Source organism: Planococcus citri, chromosome 2 (assembly GCF_950023065.1).
Source record: "Planococcus citri chromosome 2, ihPlaCitr1.1, whole genome shotgun sequence".
In the NCBI taxonomy this organism is placed as follows: domain Eukaryota; kingdom Metazoa; phylum Arthropoda; class Insecta; order Hemiptera; family Pseudococcidae; genus Planococcus; species Planococcus citri.
Window position 1 is genome coordinate 45,515,082 of NC_088678.1, and position 26,004 is coordinate 45,541,085.

General features: G+C 33.3%; 1 protein-coding gene across 3 annotated transcripts; it reads left to right on the forward strand.

The window, feature by feature from the left end:
- Positions 1 to 248: 248 nt before the first annotated feature.
- Positions 249 to 25,245, forward strand: LOC135836068 (multidrug resistance-associated protein 1-like). 3 transcript variants are annotated; one of them, XM_065350656.1, is made up of 30 exons: positions 249 to 626; positions 993 to 1,169; positions 1,554 to 1,679; positions 1,754 to 1,891; positions 3,590 to 3,715; positions 3,886 to 4,079; positions 5,070 to 5,288; positions 5,560 to 5,734; positions 5,814 to 5,982; positions 6,065 to 6,216; positions 6,288 to 6,425; positions 6,502 to 6,648; positions 6,736 to 6,817; positions 6,893 to 7,089; positions 7,173 to 7,349; positions 7,428 to 7,595; positions 7,689 to 7,866; positions 7,947 to 8,055; positions 8,218 to 8,326; positions 8,402 to 8,624; positions 8,855 to 9,075; positions 20,822 to 20,911; positions 21,710 to 21,800; positions 21,878 to 21,986; positions 22,077 to 22,203; positions 22,303 to 22,551; positions 22,651 to 22,809; positions 23,064 to 23,230; positions 23,314 to 23,508; positions 23,606 to 25,245. In XM_065350656.1, exons 1-30 carry the CDS (start codon positions 591 to 593, stop codon positions 23,715 to 23,717), a joined length of 4,560 nt encoding a protein of 1,519 aa, XP_065206728.1. In that variant the 5' UTR covers positions 249 to 590; the 3' UTR covers positions 23,718 to 25,245. The 3 variants fall into 3 exon arrangements, with proteins under 3 accessions (XP_065206728.1, XP_065206730.1, XP_065206729.1); XM_065350658.1 differs by lacking the exon at positions 8,855 to 9,075 and adding an exon at positions 11,928 to 12,148; XM_065350657.1 differs by lacking the exon at positions 8,855 to 9,075 and adding an exon at positions 19,514 to 19,734.
- Positions 25,246 to 26,004: the final 759 nt, after the last annotated feature.

Sequence of the window (26,004 nt, forward strand, 5' to 3'; positions counted from 1 at the left end):
TTGCACATGAGATGATAACCCCCTCTCTTTCTACAGGTTTTAATTTTCTTATTTTTAAATTCGAAAAAAATTGCCGCCTTTTTTAAAATTCATCCTAGAAGTAGAAACGCCGCAACCACAATGCCTTGTCAAATTAAGAAAATCTTCTGGGAAAAATAAGTGCTGCGCAAAATAAATTTTCACCAAATCATTATCAGTGACAATGACATAATTTATCCCCTCCACGGACTACCACTGAATGCTTTTTGAAAGGCCGCTACAATAATTTTCTGTTCCGCTATTCCGCTAGAATATTTTCGTTGAGGTTTACCGAATAAAAAAATAATTATTATTGTATCTGTCATCACACTTATGCGTTGAAGAGTGTTCAGTGATTTATAATTCATTCATTACGATGCGCTACTATAACGAGAAATGGTTTTTCTATTTGCTATAATGTCGCAATTTGAAGCAATCTCTTATCTCGATGACATACCACTTCTGGTTCTGAGAAAAGAAGAAAATCATTATATTTGAAAATTGCCGTAGTTTGTGTTGCTGTCAGGTATTAGTTCGTGTGAGTGCAGTGTGCTGATATCTTCGCAAACACCATGGACTTGACTGAATTTTGTGGTTCTACATTTTGGGTAAGTGGATAAAATTTATGTAGGACGTATTATTTATAATTACACTACTCGATCAAAAGTGTTTCATCGAGTTCATCGAACCCTATTTAAAATTTTAATCATCTCTATTCATGGGCTGCAAGAATGCTAATTAGGTACGTGAACTGGAAGCTGTAAAATTACCGGTGGATTATTTACCGGTATCGTGAACGAGTGAAAGGTGAAACACTTCTTTTTTTCATTGATGAATATTTCAATTAATGAAGAAACATTTCAAGGAAATACATCCTACAGTCTTTCTAATATTTTTTTTTCACATTATTTGATTTATTTTCCGAACGAAATTGAAGAAAACTATTATCTGATGTTTGTTTTTTATTTTTTCAGGATAGCAATATTACTTGGGACACAGAGTATCCTGATTTAACGTTATGTTTCGAAAAAACCGTCCTTGTCTGGGTTCCTTGCGCATTTCTCTGGTTACTTTTACCTCTGGAATGGTATTACCTTCGCCATTCGAAAACATCCGATATACCCTTGAACATCTACAATGTCGCCAAATTGGTAATAATATTATTTCTATTGCATAGGTATCACGCTTAGTTCAGCGGAAATGCTATACCAAAAATTTACCTATTTTAAATCCTGAATGGTTGAAAAATTCTCCATATTTAGTCGTGCTTCGTATAATTACACTTGATATTTTTTTGTATCACTACTATGTAATTATACATTGGGACGCTATATCATTAACGATTCCAAGCTAACAAGTTAATTGTACGAAGGTTACAACGCGTACTAATTTGTTGAACTCGTATTCTTGTGATGCGTTTATTTATGTAGAGCACGTGGTTATTAAATCGTAACAGATATACAGAAAAATAACTGCAATAAGCATAGTTGCGTGTAATTTTCAATTATTGATCTCATCTTTGGAATATTTTACAGATAGCAATAGCCATTTTGGCAACCCTTGCCCTTACGGATATCGTACATCATGTATTCCTCGATTATTCCTACGATCCGCCTTCTCCGGTTAATTTTTGGACGCCGTCTCTTAAATTCGTTACATTTGTAAGTACACAACGAATGAAATAATTTGCTGGGAATAAACTTGTGATGATGTTCAAAAAATTATATTTTTTCAGGTTTTATTTTTTGCATTAACATATGCGAATATAAGACGTGGTATCCGATCTTCGGCAGTATTATTCGTATTCTCATTTCTTCTGGTGGCATTCGGAGCACCACAATATCGTACTGAATTTCGATTAAGATGGTCAGCGGTAAGTTCAAAGTGTGGCGAATACCTGAGTAATAATATGCAATAATTCAGATCTTGCTTATCTTGGGAAAAATTATGATGAAACTTCGTCTTAAGAAGTGACGTGTTGTATTAAAATTACACGCGAATGATGATGCATTAAAAATTGTTTCTCAACCTTTCGAGATAAACTCGTTATCTTTATCTTTTTAGTGCAAAAATGTATTTTTTGGTTGATTTTCTTTTCCAAAAAAAAGATGGTAATTTCATGTTTAATTCAAAGCAAGTGTTGTTGACACTTTTTTTCAAATTTAAATTTATTTGTTCAGAATGATAAGTAGAAGCTCATGATAACGTGATTTAATTCAATACTGCGTAAAACACCTGACTGCCAGAATTTACCTTAATACTATGTGTACAAACGGTTCATTTTTGAATTGCGGTTGTATAAAAAAAAAAACACAAATTTAATTATTAATGGCGTAAAATTTTGCCAATTATCGAATTGATTACATCAGAGTACTTAACGCGATAATGTTAGAAATGTACCATTAAATATTCCCACTTCATGAAACCACGTCGTGATTGAAGATCAATGGCCCGTATCGTACTTGAAAAATAGAAATTTTTTTATGAATCATTACTAGGTTCATTTCCAGTCTTTTGTGAAAAAAAAAATTTCAAAAAATCTTTGTTTTGATTTATTTTATGAGGTACGAATAGACATAGGTGAATTAGCGGTACGTAGTTGAAATTTCAAGGAAATCCGCCTCTCTTTTGATTTGATTTTTTGTTTTGTTTTTAAAAGTACTCCAGTAATTACTACCGTTCGGTCCTATTATAACATCGTAATTCATTAGTTTCAACAATATCGTTAATAGCTCGAAAGATTTTTCAAATTAATGATTAAACGAAAATGGAAATTTATATTCGTACGTTTCATCGTAAGTTTTTAAAATCAATAAAAAAAAGTTAGCTTAATTTTTTTCCTAGTATAACATATAATATCGATTAATTATACATTATTTAAACGACGTTCAACTCTTCGTATATCGGACAAGCTTCCTTGAGGCCTTGAGAGGGAAAATATTTGATACGAATGTGAAACTTTTGTTCTTCACACGCTATCGTACATTGCAATCGGTGTAAAAATTCAGATAAAATAATTCTAGCCTCTTTTCTGGTTGTGCTGGTACCTTGTCCTTGACTGTGAGTTTGATTCTATTTTTAAAATTTCTCATGGACATGTCAAACTCGAAGCGATTATTCTCGTAGGAATTAGTAGCGAGAAAAAATTTGCTAAGTCATCAAAATTAGCGAAATAATTTGCACGATCATCCGAACATGCGTTTCGTGTACCTATTTCAATCGAGCTAAGTCAATGACGCCTGTTTTTCTTTAATACGAGTGCCTACCTTCAATGAAATCTCATACGATTATGTTTACGTAGTTACGAGATGATTTTTTTTCGAGTTGTTTGGCCGATCGTTTTCAAAATTTTAGTCGTGGTATTTTTTTAATGATAATTTTTATTCTCCAAAAATGAATTAAAAGTATGAATGGAACTGAAACACTACGTAATCGTAATTTACTTCATTTTAGCCGACCAGGTACTCGACTTAGTGTTAGATGTTACCTTGATGACACTGGCGAACTTCCGAAAATATTAATAAAATTATATTCGACCATTCGGCGTTAATTATTGAATTTTATTTTACAGGAAAAAAGACACGAAACAATGGAATTCGTTTCCTACGTAATTTACTATCCTGTCGCAATCATGGTGCTTATAATGAATTGCTTCGCTGATTCACGTCCTCGAATCGTCACATATCCCATCGATAAAGTTAGTGATGTTTAGTTTTATTTATGAATCATTAGAACCGGCCATTCGGTCAAGTTGATAAAAATTTTTTGACAATTATCACGTGGCTGGTGTTGTTTGTAATTTCCACGAAAGCGGCCGCTGTTTTTAAATGAATTTGTTATGATTTATTTTATTTCCATTCTTCGCAGGATGTATGCCCGGAAAACCAGTGTTCATTTTTATCACGATTGCTCTTCGCATGGTTCGACGCTTTCGCTTGGAAGGGTTACAAGAAACCGTTGGAAGACTCAGATTGTTGGAGTTTGGATTATTCCAACTCATCGGCCAGTATTGTACCTAAATTCGAGAAACATTGGAACAAAGCGTTGGAAAAAGTGAAAAAGTAAATTATTTTGAAATATGTCTCTGACTTGTTGGTTTACCGTGAATTTATATCACGAACGTTACCTATATTAGTACAGCTCTGATTATGCTTATTTGGGATGTCCTTGGTGGTTTGGTCGACGAACTATCGATTACCTATATTATACTTAACGTTCAAACGCTTATTGGAAAAATGTTTCCTTTTGTTGAAAATTTCGTAATGCCAAGTGCCGATTCCAGAATTAGAATAAAGAGGTGCATATTGATTTTTCAAGGTTTCAAGCAAACAGTAGTTTTTCCTCTAATCTAATCACGAACATATTCTGTAGTGATCTGAACCGAGTTTTTCCTGAACGAAATTATGAAAAATCGATTTTCTAAAAAGGACTGGATGAAATTTAAAATTGGTTAAAAATGAATCGAATAACACATAGGTATCTTATTAGTAGGAGGGAGAGGAAGGACTTGTTACCATGTCGTCAAAGCAACGCGGAGGCATTGTTACCTGACAATAAGTACATAATAAAATGAAAACTGTTGCTTAATGAACGTTTTGTTTACTTTGAGATGGAAAAAAGTTGGGCATGTTTCTGCCAGATATGTCAATTCGATTGGTATTTTGAAGAAGTGGGGCTAAATTGATTTTTTTAAACACGATCTGGTTCTGATGTGAAAATTTGAGAGCAGTGTAGGCATTCATTTTTCGCTCCAACATTTCAGGAAGTTGGCCCGGAGCCAGTTCTCCCATTTCCGTACTCTCTGGCTTGAATAGCTTTTTGAAACCATCAAGGTGGTTTTTTTCGTATTTCTGTTCGGCGAGAGTTCTGGTCTTGATGACGATGATGTTTAAATCACATTTTTGTTTGCAATTTTCTCGTTGGAGAATACGTTTAGCTGTACGAATTATTATAAAAACTTCGTCATTTTTTCCCTAATAATTCAGAATACTTACTTATGAATGATATTTTTCTGAATTCATTATTTTGAATATCACGTTTTATATTTACAGGAGTCCTGATGTAGAAATCCGAGTCAGACGTGAAAACGGTGAATTACTAAGAAACGGAGGAGAAGATGTTGGCGGCATCTCGTATAAAGTCAATAAAAGCACTAAATACGCTTCCATTGTACCGGCTCTTTGTCGAACTTTTGGTGGCACTTTTGCATTGGGAACGATCCTTAAAGTATTTCAAGATGTACTAACCTTCGTTAGTCCGCAAATTTTAAGGTGAAAACAAGAGAAAAAATTACTCCAAAAAGACTTCTATAGTTTAGAATGACGAAAAGACATAATTTATGGTGGTGGAATTTCTGGAAAGTAGTGTCGAAAGTTGATAAGCAGAATTAATTTTCGGCACAGCTGCTCCTTCGAATTCGAAACACACAACATGCTGAGCTACTTTTTCGTTATTTCACTAGAATTCTATCACCTGACCTGAGTTTGTGGATATAAAATTGTGAGAATCCTAATTTTAGATTAATTTTATGTATTTTAACAGTTTATTAATTGACTTCACCGGTGGAAAAGAATACATGTGGAGAGGATATATGTACGCCATAGCTTTGTTCCTCGTTGCCTTTGTTCAAACGTTATTGCTGTCGCAATATTTCCACAGAATGTATATCGTCGGTCTCAGAGTTCGAACTTGCCTGGTTTCGATTATTTACAAAAAAGTAACTCCCACTTCATTTTAATATTTTACATATTAATGCGCTTGAAATCGTGTATTAATTCGCATGACCACTTTCACAGGCTCTTACCATATCGAATGGAGCTCGAAGAGATTTTACAATGGGTGAAATCGTTAACTTGATGTCGGTAGATGCTCAACGATTCGTCGATCTAATGGCATACTTGAATATGTTATGGTCTGCGCCGCTACAGATCGTATTGGCTTTGTTTTTCCTATGGCAAATTCTTGGTAACTTGACGAATCTACTTGACTATTGAGCCAAAGTCCGTGTACTAAAATTTTTTTCAATCATGATTTCTTTTTTCACCAGGTCCCAGCGTGCTAGCCGGTCTCGCCGTCATGATTATCTTGATCCCTGTCAATGGATGGGTCGCCTCTAAAATAAAATCTTTACAATTTAAGCAAATGAAAAACAAAGACAGTCGAGTTAAATTAATGAACGAAATATTATCCGGAATTAAAGTAATGATACTTCTTGCTATGATGGCAAAGGTTTTTAGAATTGGAAGTTTTCACAACTTATTTTTTTTCAGGTATTGAAATTGTACGCTTGGGAACCCAGTTTCGAAAAACAAGTTTTGTTTATTCGTAACAAGGAAATCAAAGTGTTGAAAGAACAAGCATACTTGAATGCCGGAACCTCTTTCATTTGGGCTTGTGCACCTTTCTTGGTGAATTGAATATTTGATGAATAAAAATGATTCAAAATTGGAAAGTTTTACTCAAATGTATGTTTTTTTTTTGCAGGTATCACTCGTTACTTTCGCTGTATACGTGTTGTCCAGTGAAAAAAATGTATTGGACGCAAAAACTGCCTTCGTATCTTTATCGTTATTCAATATTCTCAGATTCCCCTTGTCAATGTTACCAATGATGATATCTAATTTAGTCCAGGTATTTATTTTATAAAAATATGTACCTAACTAAATTCTGTTGAAATTTCCCGTTTTTCTGAAATACTAATTAATGATGTAATTACAGACAAGTGTTTCGGTAAAAAGAATAAACAAATTTTTGAATTCCGAAGATTTGAATTCTGGCGATGTCACTCACGAGAACAGACGTTAGTTTTCAAGTACATAATTGTGAATTTTTTGCAAAAGGTAGCGATAGTAATTTTGAATTTGAATTTTTCCAGCCGAAGCTTTGGTTATCGAAAACGGAACATTTTCGTGGGAAGGAACTAAAGGATCGCCTACTCTACATAATATATCGTTGAAAGTCAACCCAGGAGCTTTAGTAGCTGTCGTTGGACCTGTTGGTTCTGGTAAAAGTTCGCTGATTTCCGCATTTCTTGGTGAAATGTATAAATTATCCGGTGTTGTGAATACGAGAGTAAGATCATGCAGTGATACGTTTTGATTACGAGATGTATTATTTCAGAAAACTGATTAATAACCAAGTATTTTTTTCACCAGGGAAATATCGCGTATGTTCCGCAACAAGCTTGGATTCAAAATGCCACTCTTAGAGATAATATTACTTTCGGCGAAGGTGTTAATAACCTATATTACGATCAAGTTTTGGAAGCATGTGCTTTAAAACCAGATTTGGAAATATTACCCGCTGGTGATTTGACAGAAATCGGAGAAAAGGTAACAACCCAGTTTTTTTGTGCAACGTAATTAATTGAATCGTGCTTTTATTCATTCCATGGTGTGTATTTAATTTAGGGCATCAATCTAAGTGGAGGTCAAAAACAAAGAATCAGTTTAGCTCGAGCTGTTTACTACGGAGCCGATGTTTATTTTCTAGACGATCCCTTAAGTGCGGTTGATTCGCACGTAGGTAAACATATATTCGAACATGTCATCGGTCCTAACGGATTACTCAAAAAAAAGGTAGGTATCTAATATGTATTACGAAGAAATTAGTATTTATGGTTCAATTTCTATTTTTGTCTCGTTTAACGACAATTTACGTTTTATTCGTAGACTCGTGTATTGGTCACTCACAGCGTCACGTATTTATCTCAAGTTGATTTCATCGTTGTTGTAAAAGATGGATCGATATCCGAATCTGGCTCGTTCCAGCAACTTTTAGACAAAAAAGGAGATTTCTCTGAATTTTTGGTTACGTATTTGAAAGAAAGTTCCGAAACTGATGAAGAAGGTTTGTGTTAAAGAAATACATTGTGCAGAAATAATGTCTGTAATATTAGGTTTTTTAAATCATTTCTTGTTCGTTTGCAGACTTAGATAAACTAAAAGAGATTCTTGGAGAGAAAAAAGTAACTGGAGAACAACTGGTTAGACAGAAGTCCAGATCCAGCGAGAGTGATTCAGTTTCGTCATTTAGCAGGTACGATTATCCGCCTGTACCCTGCTGTAGATATGTTTTTAGACAGGAGGGGAGGGGAAGTTGAAATGTTGAATGACTTGACTTTTTTTTTGAAATGAAACATTGCTTCAATTTTTTTCACGGGTAATTTTCTCATTTAATTGTGCAACTTAATTTTTGTAGACAAAGATCAGCCACAAGTGACGAAGGATCGCTTAGAAAACGTACTAGTGCAAAAGAGAATGCTGTTGGACAGAAATTAATCGAAGTCGAACGCGCAGAAACTGGAAACGTAAGTAATTAAATCTACCTTTTGGTGTTCTGAATCGAAAATTGTATTTTTTTTATTAATTCAAACATATTGTAGGTCAAATGGAAAGTGTACGCGTATTATTTAGGATCAGTTGGAGTTTTCCTGACAGTTTCTACTATATTCATGAATTTCCTATTCCAAGGATTTTCAATAGCTTCGAATATGTGGCTGTCGAAATGGTCTAGTGATATGAATGCTACCACCGCAGAAGGAACTCAAGATACTGATAAGAGAAATATGTACCTTTCGGTATACGCTTTGTTGGGATTAAGTCAAGGTATGAAAATTAAAACTAACCGTTCATATGCTTACAATAATTTATATAGCTTCGATTACACGTGTAATGACTCTTGTCTCCCTGAAAACCAACCATTTAATATTGGCAGCGAACCAATTCTACACGAATACGACCCGTTCCAATATTTTTACGTAATAATCTAATTTACGACTTGTGTTTTTCCTTTTTTTTTTTTTTCGTTCTATCTATTCCACTTGCAAAAATATCAGCGATAACGACGCTGTTAGGATCGTTATTACAAGCACGCGGAATGATAGCCGCTTCCAAATATCTGCATTGGCTTATGTTGGCTCGTATCTTTAGAGCTCCTCTGAGCTTTTTCGATACGACGCCCAACGGAAGGATTGTCAATCGATTCGGAAAGGATATTGACACCTTAGATAATGTTCTACCTCAGATCATTCGTTCGTGGCTCATGTGTTTCTTCGGGGTAATGAGAAAACTAGTATTTTGTAGATTTTGAAATTTCTCTAATTTTTTTGTACATTTTTTCCTTCTAATTTGACCTTCTGTAGTCTTTTTTTTTTTTAATTTTGCGCGCCAAAGTGCCGTGTTCGTGTATTTTATTTAAAGATTATCGTCGTGTTTTTTGGTATCGGATTGTAAAACAGTAAGATAAATACAGGTGGTCAGATCTATATCTTGACGTAATGCTGTGAAGGTGTCGGAATCAAAAAGTGAAGTGAAAGGTGAAATGGATCCTATATCAAAAAACTCGACTAAAATTATTCTCTAAATAAAAATACGTTATCGGCGAAAAATTTCCATAGCATGCGCTTTTCGTTTTTCTTTTCTTTTTAGCTTTATATTTTGCCTATCACTTTTTCTAATCATTAGTCCAACTTTTGAATCGCAATCTATCCCACGCTGTAGAGTACGCTGAACTATTTCAATTGTCAGACTAACTTTTCCAATATTTTTTTTCTTCCTTCGCCGCATATCTTTCATTACAAAAGGTGTAGGAATATTCACTTCTAACGTACACGTTCTATTGATTGTGTATAATATGCCGGTGGAAGATCGTCGCATGTAAAATTAGGGGAATGGGTTAATTCATTTGTTTCGGACACTTTTTTGAAAAATTCATTTTTCATCTTCAGGTGGAAGTTTTGGGCTCCGTCAATGAATTCTCCCATTTTTGTGTTTCATTGGGCACTTGGTGTCCAATTATTTATAAAATGCTCCATTTTGTGTCCGAAACCATCATCACACAGGGGTTATGTTTCGAACAGCCCCCTAACAGTGCATTTTTTTTGAAATCCTAAACATCCATCTACGTCATTTTTTACGAAACTGGTAATTGCTACCGTGTGAGTGAATATTTTCAAGTCCGGTTTATGTAATTGGTTAAAGATGAGTAGCATTGATATCAACAAATTTTGTTCATCTTCGATATTTCAGTTCAGTTTGGTAGCCAATTGAATGGGGTTGATGACTCGAAATTCATTCATGTTCAAATCTTCAAGAAAAGGGTGAATGGAAGTCAAAATTTGAAAACAGTCGAAAAAGAAACCAAAAATCAGCGTTTTAGCGCATTTGCTCTCTCTGAAATTTGTCCGCTCTTGTTGACTTAAGAGACTGAAAGATAATGTACATTGGTAGGGTAAAAATTTTGAATTTGGAGAGAGCAGAAATGTATATTGTATAGTGCATATCTATTATCTTTATGGGTTCTCAGCTCCCAAGATTCGCAATTTAGTGTACCTAGATATTGACTTTACTTATTTACAATGATTTTACTCTTCTTTACAGCTATTACTAAATTCTGTTTTGGTCTGAGCATTTATCTCGGGGCAATAAAGGCGTCTTTATTGCTTCATAATAATTTATTATCCCACATACTACGCTGGTCAGTTGGTATGTTCGATATTACGCCAATTGGAAGAATTGTAAATAGATGTGGATATGATATAGATGTGGTCGATAATATAATAATTCGCAATTTCGAAAGCGTTCTCAATCATGTTGGAACGGTAGGTGTAAAAAATTGTATAAATTCTGTGGGAAAATCTAACGAACGGTGATTGGAGAAGCCAAATACTACACGGCGTGTTTATCAATTCCATTGATTTTTATTGATTCGTTTGGTATGTTTGTTTGCGTTGTAATTGACCAGTCAGATTGTGAGTAAAAATCACATTGCACCTATTTAATTTGGGAAGAGGAAACTTTATATATAGATACCAAAAGGCTGATTACTGAGATCAACCTAGAGCTTCGCCTTCAGAGATCCCTGCTGATTTCTGTTACTGCTTGATTTTAAATGTTTAAAACAATATGTATTGAGAGGATATCGTTCTTCCCAAATTAAGGAGGAAAGTTGCAATTTGATTGGTCAATGTTGTTTGATTATCTACTTCTTAACGGCGAATTCTACACGTATTTGTTTGATTAACACGAGGGTATTTGGTGATGTCTTCATACTATAAAGTTAGTTGAAATTCGATTTGGGAATTTGACGTTTGTCTTATGCCTGGTAGGTAATTCATCCGTAATTGGTCCATGAATTTAAAAAGAGATTCGCTTCTGATCGTGTAACCCGTAAATTTAATATTCAGGTGGGAGATCATCGCAAATGAAAATATCCAATTGTTTTTGATCTTCTGTTTTTGAAAAAAGAATGCAAAAAATGATTTTATTTATTTTTAATCATCCTACTTTACAGCATTAATCGTAGCATTGTATGAACTGACCAGTTTATTTGGTGGAATTAAAGCATCTATTAAGAAACATAATGAATTACTTAATCGACTTTTACATTGGCCTATTAGTATTTTCGATATGACTCCCGCTGGAAGAATTGTGAATCGTTTTGGATCTGATATAGATGTTCTCGATAATATTCTAGTACGACGAATCACCTTTTTCCTTGACGAATTCGGAACGGTTTGTAAAAGTTATATGTATTTGCACGGTATCGGTGGCCAGTTTGTCCTATTGTTCTTTTTTTCGCATTCCCGTCTTGCTTTTGTGAGAGTTCAATACGTGCAGTATGGAAATTGGGACCCTAAAATGTAGGAGCATTAGTTTAATTCGGAGAGTAAGATTACCCTTGATGAGCTTCTTGGAGATAATGACTTTTTAATTCCTCCTCACCTCTATTCAACTTTAAAAATTAAAAGAGTATAGGTTTGTCCGAAGTTTTGAATTTGAAGGAAACAGGAATGTATACTTACCTAGTATAAATTATCATGTGTACTTTGATCTTGAGATTCACGATTTATTCCTAGGTATCCATTTACTTTACGTATTTACCTACAATGATTTTACTCTTCTTTACAGCTGTTATTAAGTTCTTTTTTGGTCTGAGCATATATCTTGGAGCTATAAAAGCATCTCTATTTCTTCATAATAATTTATTGTCCCACATACTACGCTGGCCTGTTGGTATTTTTGATATCACGCCTATCGGAAGAATTGTAAATAGATTCGGATATGATATCGATGTGATCGATAACGTAATAATTCGAAATGTGGAAATGGTTCTCAATCATATTGGAACGGTAGGTTAAAAACGGATAAATTCTCTGGGAAAATCTAACATCGGTAATGAATAATGAATGGAAAAACTGAATGATATGACGTTTGTTATCATCTCTATTGATTTGTAATGTTTTATGGGTATGTCTGGCTATGCTGTAATACAGTCCAGCCAAATTGCGACCAAAAATCACGTTTTCCTGCCTAAATTTTCTGCAAATGAATCAATTTTCTTAGTTGTTGTACAAAAAAATATTTGTGTTAATTGGGTAAATAATCTGAGAAATCAGTTTTCTTTGATGAAGCGTACTGTTTTGGTGAATTTTTCAAATACTCTTCCTAAATGCTTCGCTCCACCAACGACAGTAATTCATGTAAACTTTTTTCGAAGTTCTGCTAAAATGTAAAAAAATGGATGTAATTATTTTATTGTTTTAAAAAAAATGAAACAGAGAATTTCTTTAAAAAACTGTTGAAAAGAGTTTTTTTGAGCGAAAAAAAACAATTCAATGTCAAAAAATTGGGGAAAAATGGAATGAATCAAAAAAAAAATTGAAAAAATTATGACTTTTTGACATTTTGATAATCCTCGCAACATTTTATAAAATTGAAGAACTATTCCAATATTTAAAAATACAATATGACAAACTATTAAAATTCAAAAAAATACAACATTTTGGCTTGGAAACTTTTTTTCATTAGGTACCCAAAAACTGTAAAAAAATGAAATCAAAGATGACAAATTGAAAATTTTAATGCAAAAAAAAAAAAAGAAATACCCAGTACCCACCTTCTGAAACACTTTTAGCATATGGCAAAATTTGATTGTGTCCATTCTGTTAAAGTTGAATGAAATTGTTGAAGCATTGTTCCGATATGAAAAAAAAATAACTGCAACTGTTACAAACAGAACAAAACTTTTGAAAAAAAATGAAAGTGATCTAAAAAAGGTTGAATTCAGGCAAAGTATTTTCTCACTTTTTCAAACAACGAGAAAATGAACCTCATTGGCAAAGGTTTTGTTCAATTTTTATTTTTTTATGCAAGCTAATACATATTTGCTAAGGATATTCTAAAAATCACAATTTGACTGGACGATGATATCAAAATAATATTATACATATTACCTACTTATTATATACCTACTTTTGAATGGGAAATTCCTCTACTAATTCTTTAATTTATACGAGGTTGTTTAATGTTGTGTTGTCTTCTTTACCATAAAGTGAGTGGTAGTTCCTTTTGAGAACTACAGTTTTTTTGTCTCATCTGAATGTTCACTGAGGAAGCTATTGTTTCATGAAGTTTCAATGGACTGTGTGGTGCCTTTTGTATTAATCCTTCATTTGTTTTACTTACCTACCTACCTACCTACCTACCTAGGTACCTACCTACCTACCTACCTACCCATAAAAATAATAACCCAATAATTTCAATAAATGAAGACGATGGTTGCTACACAGTTGTCTCTTTCAAATTTCAGATCAGATTATTCTTAGCTCCGGTATTTCTTTGATGTTATGACTGAGAAAACTGACGTTTAGTAAATGTAGAGAAATTTAATGGATGCATGACGATGATGAAAGAAATATTCTCACGATAGTGGTTTTTTTCGAATTAAAAGTCAGATTGCTCTTAGATCTCAGCTGTTGTCATTTTGTAGTATCCTACGATGAGAAAACCAGTATTTTGTAGATTTTGAGAAATTTTAAGTAGATGATAACTAAATTTTTATTTTAATAGTTTAGTCATTTGCGAAATTCCTGTGTCTATTGCCATTTAAATAATGTCACTCTTATTTACAGCTGTTTCTAATTTGTGTTTCGGTTTGATTGCATACCGAGCTGCAGTAAATGCGTCTTTCTTGCTTCATAATACTTTATTGTCCCATGTACTTCGATGGCCAGCTAGCGCTTTTGATATCACACCTATTGGAAGAGTTGTTAATAGATTCGGATATGATATAGATGTAGTCGATAATAGGATAATTCAGAATATAAAATCTTGTTTGTCGACTCTCGGAACGGTAGGTGAAGAATTATCTTTTATGCATCTGCATCTCATTCGCATGTCTGTCTATATTTTGTAAGTGAGAATTCAAATTGGCGGTGGGATACTTACCCTCGGATTGAAAAATGTATTGCCAGCTTTATCATTCGGCTCAAGATTATTCAAATATTAGCTGTTTTGGTGGGAATTTTACTGACCTAATACCTATACCTACTTATCCATTTCTTGTTAATTTTTTTAAAGCTCGAAATCAAGTTTGGTGTAAGCAAAGCCTACAAAATAGTCTATTTAGGTACCTAATGGAAATAGATAGAAATATTGCTAGGAAGCTTAATAATAATAATACCTACTTATCGTAGTGCTTGAATGAAATTGTAGTACCCAATGGATGAATGGATCCAATTTGACCTGACCATGATCTAGTCATGTCAGAATTTAGATTGGATTCTATCTGTTCAGACCTGATCTGATCTTGTTTTTTTCCCTTGGGTATGCCCTTGTATAATGTGTACTGTTGCGACTAAAAATTGTTTTGTAAAGCTCTTTCTGTAGCCGTAACTAATTTTTGCTTTGAAGTTCGATATTTTATTAGGTAACGCATGGCATCATTAATTAATGATTTGAAGGCTACTTATATGCAACTTTTTTCTGTGTGGTATTAATTATTATTGTTGCTAACCTACAGAATACAGTTTTCTTTGTTTACAAAAATATAAATTCAAAATCTTCTGTTTCAAATTGGAGATCAAATTATTCTGACCTTTTTTTAAATTTAAAATTGCGATTAGAAAACTTATATACTTAGGGGTATTGTCGTATGTGTAAAGGTAGAGAAATTTCCATCAGGTATCTTATCTTCATTTTCATTGTTTACCCAGCTGCAATGAAACTCCTATATGCCTAATGCATTCTGCCATCTAAACCGCTTCTCTTTACAGGCATTTCTAATTTCTGTTACAATTTGGCTGCATTTCAAGGAGGAATAAACGCATCTATATTGCTTCATAATAATTTATTATCTCATATACTTCGATGGGCAGTTGCCGCTTTTGAAGTCATGCCTATTGGAAGACTTGTAAATAGATTTGGATATGATGTTGAAGTGATCGATAGTAGGATAGCTCCGAATTTGAAAACGTGTGTGATGCACGTTATGAAGGTAGGTGAAGAGATTATTATCTCTCAAGCCTCTGTATTACATACAGATCTCAGATCCAATTTATTCAGTGTAACGGAATACGTACTTCCAAAATCCAAATAAATTCTTTAATGCTGTAAAATTGATGTACGGTGATACCAGCTGTTTTGTTTTTGGTTTTGGTTTTCCATGTTTTCTAACCTATGAATTGGTTTCTGGTTTTGGTTTGTTTTTTGTTCTCAACTAATATTGGTTTTGATTTCGGTATGGTTTCGTTTTTTCGTTTTCAACATGGATTACGTTTTTTGAAGCAGGGATCTGTCTAAAATGTTGACACTGATATGTAAGAAGTTGAATTTTTAAAACTCGAAAAAAATATTCAATTTTCAACCCATCAAAAGCTTAGATATTTGTAAAATTTTCAAAAAAATTACTGTATGTACGATATTTTATAAGAAAAATACAGTAAAATTCGCTTAATGTGATTGTGTTTGTCCAAAGCAATAATGATGACTTCAACTGAATGATAACAAAAAATAAAGAAACTAAAAAAATTGAATATCATATCATAATTTCAATTTTAAAAAAATATATGTATTTATAATCTGCCTCTTAGAAAGTGTGTAATTAGAATAGGTAAAGTGCACCAGGGTAAGTCCGAATTTGGGAAGTTCAAACACCTGCTCTAGTGCCAAGAGGTTTGCACATTCTGAGCTACCCAGCGGTGACTTGATGGTACTCCTCCTTCTTCACCATGACGTGAAAATTTTTGGAATTCAGTTCCATTTCACATGTTTTTGGTTCAATTGTATTTTGTTGTTGTTTTGAATTTGTTTTCAAATGCAGATTTTCTATCTTTTAATTTTTCGCATATACCGGACGAACCATAATATTATGTCCTAGTAAAAATCTGATGACAGTGATCCAATAGAGAATTGAATTCTCGACAATTTGTGTACATGAAATTTTTCTAGGACGCTCTGTTTTTCAACTATATATCTACAAAGTTGGGCCTGTTCAGACTTATCCTAATTTTGAGGAAGTCCAAACAATTTATATTAGAAATGGCAATTAGAATATACTTTCCCCACCTACAGAATGTTGGGATTGAGGTCCTCTGGGAAAAAAAAGGGTTAGGAACCCTTATGGGAACATTGGTCAAAGTTGAAATTGTGAAAAACCCGTTCGGACTTACCCAGCCCCGGTGCACTTTATAGTATTTGTAAATCATATTGCTAGTTAGATCATACTTTACCTACAGTACATATTTTACTTGCATAAAAATATTTTATGATGGAACTTTGTTTCATGTTGCTGTTTGCTACATTTTTATAAGCGTCTACCTAATTGACTTTTTAAATTTATGGTAACTATCAAAATCGCCATCCCCTTTACACTGTACAGTTCTTCTGAGAACTGCAAGATCATTAAGATTTCATTTTTCCACTAAAATTATCGTTGGCATTTTTGTTTTCGAGGCTCGTTTCTGTTTTGCTTGTGCATGGTTTTGCAGCCCTATAATTTTTATCTGCTTTGTAATTCAACTCCTAATGAATGATGACGGTTTCTAGAATACATTTTTCTTCTGATGCTATTTCTGTCGCCATATATTTAACTAGGTTACTCTGATTTTTGTTAATTATTGAAACGATTTGCCTGTTCTACTTCTTCACATTTTGCTATCTACAAATGACTATACCTACAGATGTTTATATAAAGTACCTGGATGACCAGTATAAGGCCATGTCACCACCCAGATTCTCTGTTGGTACCCAACCCGAGTAAACTGCAAAATTGTAATGGTTGACAGAAGACCACTCTAATTTGACCTCTCATTTCTGATTTTACCTTTGAACAAAATATTTGGTCAGGCAGTATTCAAGTTTTAGTACAGTACTTATTCAAAAAACACAACTGCTCAAGTGGTATTGTTGTTTTTGTGTAGGAAAAAAAATAGCCAAAGTAAATGCAAACATTTTATTAGTAAATGAATGTTGCAGAAAATGTTAACATTGTAAAACACATCCGGTGTAATAATTATAGTGTGTGTTCCTAATAAGGCCACTGTAAACAAATGGTGAAATGATTCCAAAAAACCATCTTCGAAGTCTTTCACGTCTCCAAAAGGAATTATGATTTTTTGTATTACGCAAAAAAGACTACCAAACTGGTATTCTACCTCAGCACTGAATTCGGATGTACCCATATGCAGGCCCGGACCTACCCACCGAGTTACCGAGAAAATCTCGGTGGGCCGCGACGTTTTTGGGCCGATAAGGTAAAAACTGGGCCACTTAAAAAAATTCTGAATGAATTTTTATGCTCAGTGTCTTGCACTTTAAAAAAGGGGAGAAAAAAATTTGGCAGATTAATTGAGGAACCCAAAATCAGGGGGCTGAAATGGGATATCTCGGTAGACCACGTGTTCAATGGGTCCGGCCCTGCCCATATGACGTGCCTTAAAATTTTCTCCAAATAAAGGTCCCTATTAGGCACTCCTACCTACTCGTATAACTCTTATTATGTTGCAAAAAAGCTATAATTGTTGCTGAAATCTGATACAGCTATGAAAGGGAAGATGAAAGATTCTTACTTATTCGAATTCATTCTCATGAAGTGTTGAGGTGGTTTACTTTTGAGTTGAAAGTGCCCCATGGAAAGTTCAGAACACTCTTCTCAAAAGAGAAACTCAAAGTTGAAGACATTAGGTACTCTCTAAATTTGAAACAGTCAAATTTCACTGCTTAGCAGTCACGACATTGGTTAATAAAAAATCATTTTAACTGACCAATTCAGTAGATTTTCTACTGTTTTGCAGTTAAAAACTACTGCTTTTAAAAAGGCAAAATGTCGTGACTGCTAAGCAGTGAAATTTGACTGTTTCAAATTTAGAGAGTACCTACTACTGAAAAGTTCCTCATAAAAACCTTTATTTCGTAGATTACCTAATAGAAGCTTCCAGTTGCTCTTTTTTTTAAATTTTTATTTTGTTTGTTGTCCCAGCTTCTGTACCTATAGTGTATACCTAGGTAATGTTTATGTTGTTTTAATGGTTTCGCTCTTCTTTACAGATATTTGTCATTTTTGTTACAATTTGACTGCGTTTCGAGCAGTAGTACACGCCTCTTTATTACTTCATAATAGATTGTTAGCCCACGTTCTTCAGTGGCCAGTTAGTGCTTTTGAAATGACACCTCTTGGAAGAATTGTAAATAGGTTTGGATATGATATCGATGTGATTGATAATAAAATTGTTCCCAATCTAAAATCTACATTGGGGAATTTCAGTAAGGTATGTGAAGAACCATCTGTCGTATCTGGGCTTTATCTACATTCCATAATTTATCGCCGCAAATTCCATCCGGCAATGCGATATTGACTTTCAAAATCCGAATGAGCAGCCGCCACCCATATTATTTCACTCCACTTGCTATTTATAAACATAAGAATCTACGACGTATTTGCAGGTTTTGCCGGAATTTAATTTCTTCTTATTTGCTATGATCTGTTGCTGCAATTGACTAATGCTGGGAATTTCTTTTTGGTGAGAAAAGCGATATGTGTGAGAATTCGTGCCATACTGCCATAAGCGATCTCTCTAGAATTTTTTTAGAAATAATTATTCACGCTTGTAGAAACAGATTTTAAATTTTATGATTTTTGAGCTATTTACAATTATGATAACTCACAATCAAATCAAATTTTGGTGCAAATTTTTTGATAAATTTGTATATGTAGGTATAACAATTGTAACACATTACCTTTTGAGCTCAATTTTTTCTGTTTGAGTAACATGTAGACCCGATTTAATATGTACCAAAATTAATTGGTCTTCAAACTGTCACTTAACTATTTTTGATAAAGGTTATAAAACGATTCTCGGACTTTACAAGTAATGTTTTTTAGCGTTTATCCAACTGTAAATTTGTATATAATACCTATTGCATCTAATCTGTTTGTTTATTCGTTTGTATTTAATACGAGAAATAATTTTGAGATAGCATTCCGAGCACTAATCTACAAAATACGGTTTTCTCCTAAAATAGAAACAAAGTTTTCCTTGAAAGAAAATTTACTCATAATCATAATTTTCTACACGGAATAAATAAAAATGAATTTCGCTATCGTAAATAAATGATTACAATATACGATTCGACATTTACTACCTTAATATTCGAGAAAATAAAGCAGGCAAAGTGCAATGCCATTCTCAAGAACTTGTGTAATGATTTTATTACAGGCATTTCTGAATTTTTCGCCGATGTCGCTGTTCGTCTGGGATGTTGGAACAGTGCTAAAATTTTACATGACATAATGCTATACAATGTCTTTCGTCTGCCGCTTTCATTCATGGATGTGACGCCCATTGGACGTATTTTATCTAGATTTTCTAAAGATATCGATGTCGTGGATAATTCGCTTCCTATGCAAATTAGCGATTCCATTTACTGTTTGGGTGATGTATGTAATTTCATACATTCAATATACCCAATAAGTACATTAGGTATAAGGATTAATGTTGGTTTTTGTATACTATTTTCTTCGGAACTGTTTGAGCATTTATGTTATTTTTGGGGGACTTTTCGTCTATAAGTAATATGGTCTAGTTTGAAGTTATGCATTATGATATTTTAGGGGTATTTTATTGCAATGAGATATGCTTTAGTAGGCGTATACCTAGAAAAATACTGTATGAGTTGTGCTAAAAAGTGGAAACTCAATGTTTTCACCGAAGTTATCTTTCAAGACGATAATACCTACTGAATATAATATATTTTATATTGAGACGGTATTCTCTAAACTTCCAATGCTCTTTTAAAATTCTAATCTATGGTCTGCTTAAATTGGTCACCTGTAGATACGTAGATATTCGTAATTAGTCATATTGGTAACAAAAAAAAAAAAATCACTAATTAATAACCACAAATGCGATGTAGTAAAATAACAATATTTTGGGCTCTCGTAATATTATATTGTTGTAAATCTAACCTTTACCTGTTTATTTCATTCTTGATCTATCGAATACTCTCAAAAGTACGAATAACACTAATTTTATCAAATGTACGAGTATATTGGGTATTCTGAATATGGAGTATAAGCTTCTTCTCGACATCATTACTTGGAAGTTCATTCTATTTGATGAGTTTTGTTGAATCTGCTTGAACTTTGCTTAATCGTCGATGTATTTTTCTTAATTATTTTCGATATAAATGGAAAAAGTAACGACAGATTGAATGGGACCCATCTGGTATTAAGTAAATGTGTGTGATGTAACAAACTAAAAATTGCTTGAATTGTTCATTGAATGTTGTTTGTGCTTGATTATCTTGCCTTAAATGGCTTTTGCTTTGGTGTTTTTTGTGAATTTGAAATGTGCTTACTTCATTACCTACATTGCTTTTTACAACTTCTTACCTATACTAATCCATAATCTTGCTTGTAATGGTACCTAACCTAACCTAGTTACGATTTTTAATAATTCATTCGAGTATATTTCATTTTCCATACAATCTTACTAGGAAATAATATTGAATTGATTTTCTTTCAGGTAATTTCCACCTTATTCATCATCAGTTACAGTACTCCGATTTTCGTCACAGTTATTCTGCCTGTGGGTGCTCTGTATTATTTCGTTCAGGTGAGTTTTAGAAGTAACTAATCATGTTTGTAGCAGAGTAGAATTCTGATTCATTATTTCCAAGTAATATCCAGTACCTGGAATGTGCCCAAAAAGTTGATTTCATAATGCCGATTCTAGTTCTTTGAGCTACACTCTCAAAAAGACCTAAGTTTGTGACATGTTGAAATGGGCCTTTGACTTACATTGAGCCAAAAATGGTTCAAAAGGTTACTTCTGATGTAAAAGCTCTCTCTACGATTTTTTGACCTTCTCTTTCAAATATTGCCCTCTCCTGGCTCTCCTCCAGATCAAATCAGCGTTTTGCAAATAACGAAACCCAAACTTTAAAATATTGAAAATTGATCGTGTCTCAAAAATCAAAATCACTATTACCATTCAGTTTGACCTATCAATTTTGTCAGACTTTTCCACCCCCCCCCCCCAATATCGGCGGATTTTGACTAAATTTCGCAAAGACCATCATTTTGAGTTGAAGGTTTACACATGAAAAATGTTAGCTCCGGAGGTGGCCCTGAAGGGGAGTAATGATCCTTCTTCGAGGGTCCATTTTTCCCGTTCAGGAGCATCTCCGGACCTAAAAAATTTTTTGAGTAATTTTCAACTCAAAGTGAACGTCAGAGGTCTCTACGGATTCGGTGAAAATCCGCTGAATTTTTTTTCGCAATCCACCCTAAAATCTGCATGCGATTTCGGCGTTTTCCCCTTTAATTGAATCATCAGGGTTTTACTGCTGTGAGTACTCAAGTCCCCACACTCAATTTTATTAACCCTGCTTGTTTTTTTCTGTTGAAATAGAGATTTTACGTTGCTACTTCGAGACAGCTAAAGCGATTGGAATCCGTATCAAGATCTCCTATTTATTCTCATTTTGGTGAAACTGTCGCTGGTACGATTCATATTACGTGAATGAAGGTACAGTTCAGCATGATATGAAAGTTTATCTTTACTATCCAATTTTTTCAGGTGCTCAATCTATTCGTGCGTACGGTCGTCAAGAAAAATTCATCAAACAATCCGAAGAAAAAGTAGACTTCAATCAGAAAAGTTATTACCCAAATATTGTATCTAATAGGTAAAAAAAGAACCATAAAGTACCTTGAAAACGTTGAATAAAATACGAATTTATTAATAAAAATGCGAAATTAATTTATATTTTCATCAGATGGCTCTCAGTACGTTTGGAAACCGTGGGAAATATCATTATATTTTTTGCCGCCCTGTTTGCTGTGTTAGGAAGAGATACCCTTAGTCCTGGTCTTGTTGGTTTATCTGTCAGTTATGCGTTACAAGTAAGTTTTTTCATTTCCTCATATTCAACTTCCTCAAACTCACGAATGCTTTTCTGTGTAACGTACAAGTAACTAATTCGGTCTTTTTTTGCTCTTTAGATCACTCAAACATTAAATTGGTTAGTACGTATGACATCGGAAGTAGAAACCAATATTGTAGCAGTAGAAAGAATCAAAGAATACGGCGAAACTCCTCAAGAAGCTGCTTGGCAAGTACATAATGAATCTGTACCAAACGATTGGCCTACAAAAGGCGATATCGCTTTCCAAGATTTCAAAGTTAGATATCGAGAAGGTCTAGACTTAGTTTTGAAAGGAATCACATTCTTCGTAAACGGCGGCGAAAAAGTAATGATTTCTGATTTTAATTCAAAAAACATCAATTTAGGTACATTCCAATATAAAGAAAATATTTTTTACGATTTTTATTTCATTTTATTTTCTTAGGTCGGTATTGTTGGTAGAACTGGCGCTGGAAAATCATCGTTGACTTTGAGCTTATTCAGAATAATCGAATCTGCCGGCGGTAAAATCTTGATCGATAATATCGATATTGGTACTTTAGGGTTACATACAGTTCGGTCGAGGTTAACTATTATCCCTCAGGTAAATTTACAAGCCATTTCTTTACTTGGATATTAATTTTAAAAGGATATTGTTGAGGAAAAAATTGATGATGTGCTTCCATAAAATTGCAAAATAGACATTTTTCTAATACTTAATTTCCTGGTTATTAATTTTGATCGATCGTCTTGTGTTGAAATTTTTTTTTTATTATCATTGATGCATTGTTCAATCTCCTAAACAATTTATGATTTCATTCGAATTATAAATCCTTTATTATTTATGTCGTGTTTTAGGATCCAGTACTATTCTCTGGCTCGTTACGAGTGAACTTAGACCCTGTAGGCGCATATTCCGATGAAGCCATTTGGCGTGCATTAGAACTAGCCCATCTAAAATCGTATATTGCCAGTTTGGCGGTTGGACTCCAATACGAAGTTACCGAAGGAGGTGAAAATTTCAGGTACTGAGCTCATTAGTGTTCGAATACATGCAAAATTATGTACCTACCTACGTTTCTAATCCTCGATGAATTTAAAATTACAGCGTCGGTCAAAGACAACTCATCTGCTTGGCCAGAGCTCTGCTACGTAAAACGAAGGTCCTAATATTGGACGAAGCTACAGCTGCTGTCGATTTAGAAACCGATGATCTGATTCAAACCACTATTCGTAACGAGTTCAAAGATTGTACGGTTTTAACCATTGCCCACAGATTGAATACTATAATGGATTACGACAAGTATGTGCCTGCTTTGGAATTCGACTCGCAGAATTAATAACTATCTATTAATTTTTGTCAAATAACTCACTCGATTTTTTTTTTAAATTTCGTACAGAATCATCGTCCTCGATAAAGGATATATCGTCGAATATGACTCACCTCAGGCTTTATTGAAATCGAAGACTTCAGTATTTTATGGAATGGCTGCAGATGCTGGTTTGCTGTAAAGATTCCGCATCTTGTCTGATTTTATCTTGCCAAACACGTTTTATAATTTTATACGATCTTAAGTTTTAATTAGAATGGATTTGTTGAATGGGGAAAATCCCTGCGTACAAGCTACAAGGTAATTTGTACGAAATTTTGTTTGTTAGAAAGGAAATTTCTTCTTCTGACGAAGAGGTCATTTTACGTAGACGTTTTATTCATCGAGTGCATTTTCTACGGCGATATGTATGGGAATACTATGTGTCGTACGTTCCCAGTTCACTCAATTTTTTACGTTGTGAATGGGAAAAAGCCATTGCAGCAATCAAATTTATATTATTATTATTTTTTATTTAATTTTTTTCATTTAAAGTTGAAAATATTTACTAAGTACTTATTTATTGTTGATTGATCGACGTATATGTTAATTACTAGGTAAACATACGCATTTATGCGATGCAATACAATCAATCATAAAACATAACGTTTATGTACTTAATTTAAAATAATGAATTGTGATAGTCATTGTGATATTGTAATTTAATGCGAAACGCATACGTGTGCGCATTTTTACCATATAAACAAAAAAGTGAACCGAAAAAAATCAACTTTTACTTTTACATTTTGAAACGATTCGAATAAGTTATCCGCGTATTATTCAATTATTTCGTTATATTCTAATCGATGACTATACATAATTTATCAACCGCTTAATCGGAGTCGAATTTTCATAATTTTCTTTTCAACTCGAGAAATGTTTTAATCGTTTATTTATCAGTAATCTAAGTTTTAGTCATTTTTATTCGTAATATTGCATTTTATTTCAATGTGTAGTAAAACTTATCGCGCCCAAGTTGCCTTATAATATATTTATTTATGTAGCAGAAAAACTGTATGGAAACTTTGTGTACCTTTTGCTTGAGCACTTCAGCAACGAACCCGTTTGGTTATCTTTAATGTGTTGTACTTACCTACTTACTAATGCATCATATTTTTTTCACATTTCATCGCTAAGTTCCTCTTTTTTTATTATTTTTTTTTCTAATAGAAAGTGTTGTATGGGGCAATACTCTATGATTTAGGATCATTTTCGTTTAAGATTATATTCTCGCTTTAAAGAATAATATTTTTTCGGACCAATTGTATAAAGATGCCTATGAATTAATATTGTTTTATTTCGATTCGTGTAACTTTCGAGATGAAAATCAAGTTTAATTTTTGTAACAATTTTGAAAATTCGCGTTTACCTATCGTACTTTTTTTAAAAAGAAATATTATGTTGTACTTATCGAGAAATTTATCTACCTATTTATGCGAGTTTCACTGTGAATAGTTTCCTTGATTTTGTCCTGTTTTTTTCCTTCTTTTTTTGTATAGTTTTAGTACTTGCAGTGATTTTAATAATATTTAGAATTTTATATCTCATTTGTTTTACCATTTTTTCCCTTCTTTTCTTTGTGAAACATTTTGTATCATTGAAGCGTTGATGATTTTTTGTGTTTTTAATTAATTTTTGTGAGGAATTTTAAATATACATTTTCGTTATGATTTGTGGGTACTTTAATTTTGATTTTGAATTGAAATGAAAATTCACCATACATATAAGTAAAAAGTCGTGAAAATTTGGCCCAGTTTAGTCGCGAATCAATCACGTCATAAAAATTAGGTCAACATTTTAATAAATTTTGAAGAAAAAAAATGTAATTTAATTTGAAAATAAAAAATCACTTGAAAAAATCAGTTGAAATTTGATTAGTTTGTATTAATAAAATCATCTGATTTGAAAACGAAAAAAAAATTGGCTCAAATCATATTCGATGCGGAATTTGAGCCATTCATTAAAATCAAACGCGAGATTTACGTTCAAGGACTAGAAAGTGCCTTCTAAAATCGCAGATATGCAACTTTAAAAGCAGAGAAGCTTTGATAGCAATTCGAACGATTCTGATTGGCAGTTCACATAATTAACGAATATCTTCGATTTTGTTAAAGAAAAGCATCCATAAAATCAGCGATGAGGCGATGACTACCGGAAGGCCTAGATTGGTCACAGCCCAGCAATCACTGATTTTTGACAAACCAGTTCCTGATTTTAAAAAAAACAACAACTTGATTAAGAAATGGATTGGATCGAAATTGCACCTAATGTGATTTTTTTTTATACAGCGATCTCATTTCTGCAAACATAACTTCAAAATAGCGAGCGATTCTTAGAACAAAATTTCTTTTTTTTTTTTGAGCTCAAAATTGAGCTGAACTGTGAAATATGTTTTCAGCGAAAATTTACATTACTCACTGAGCACAAAA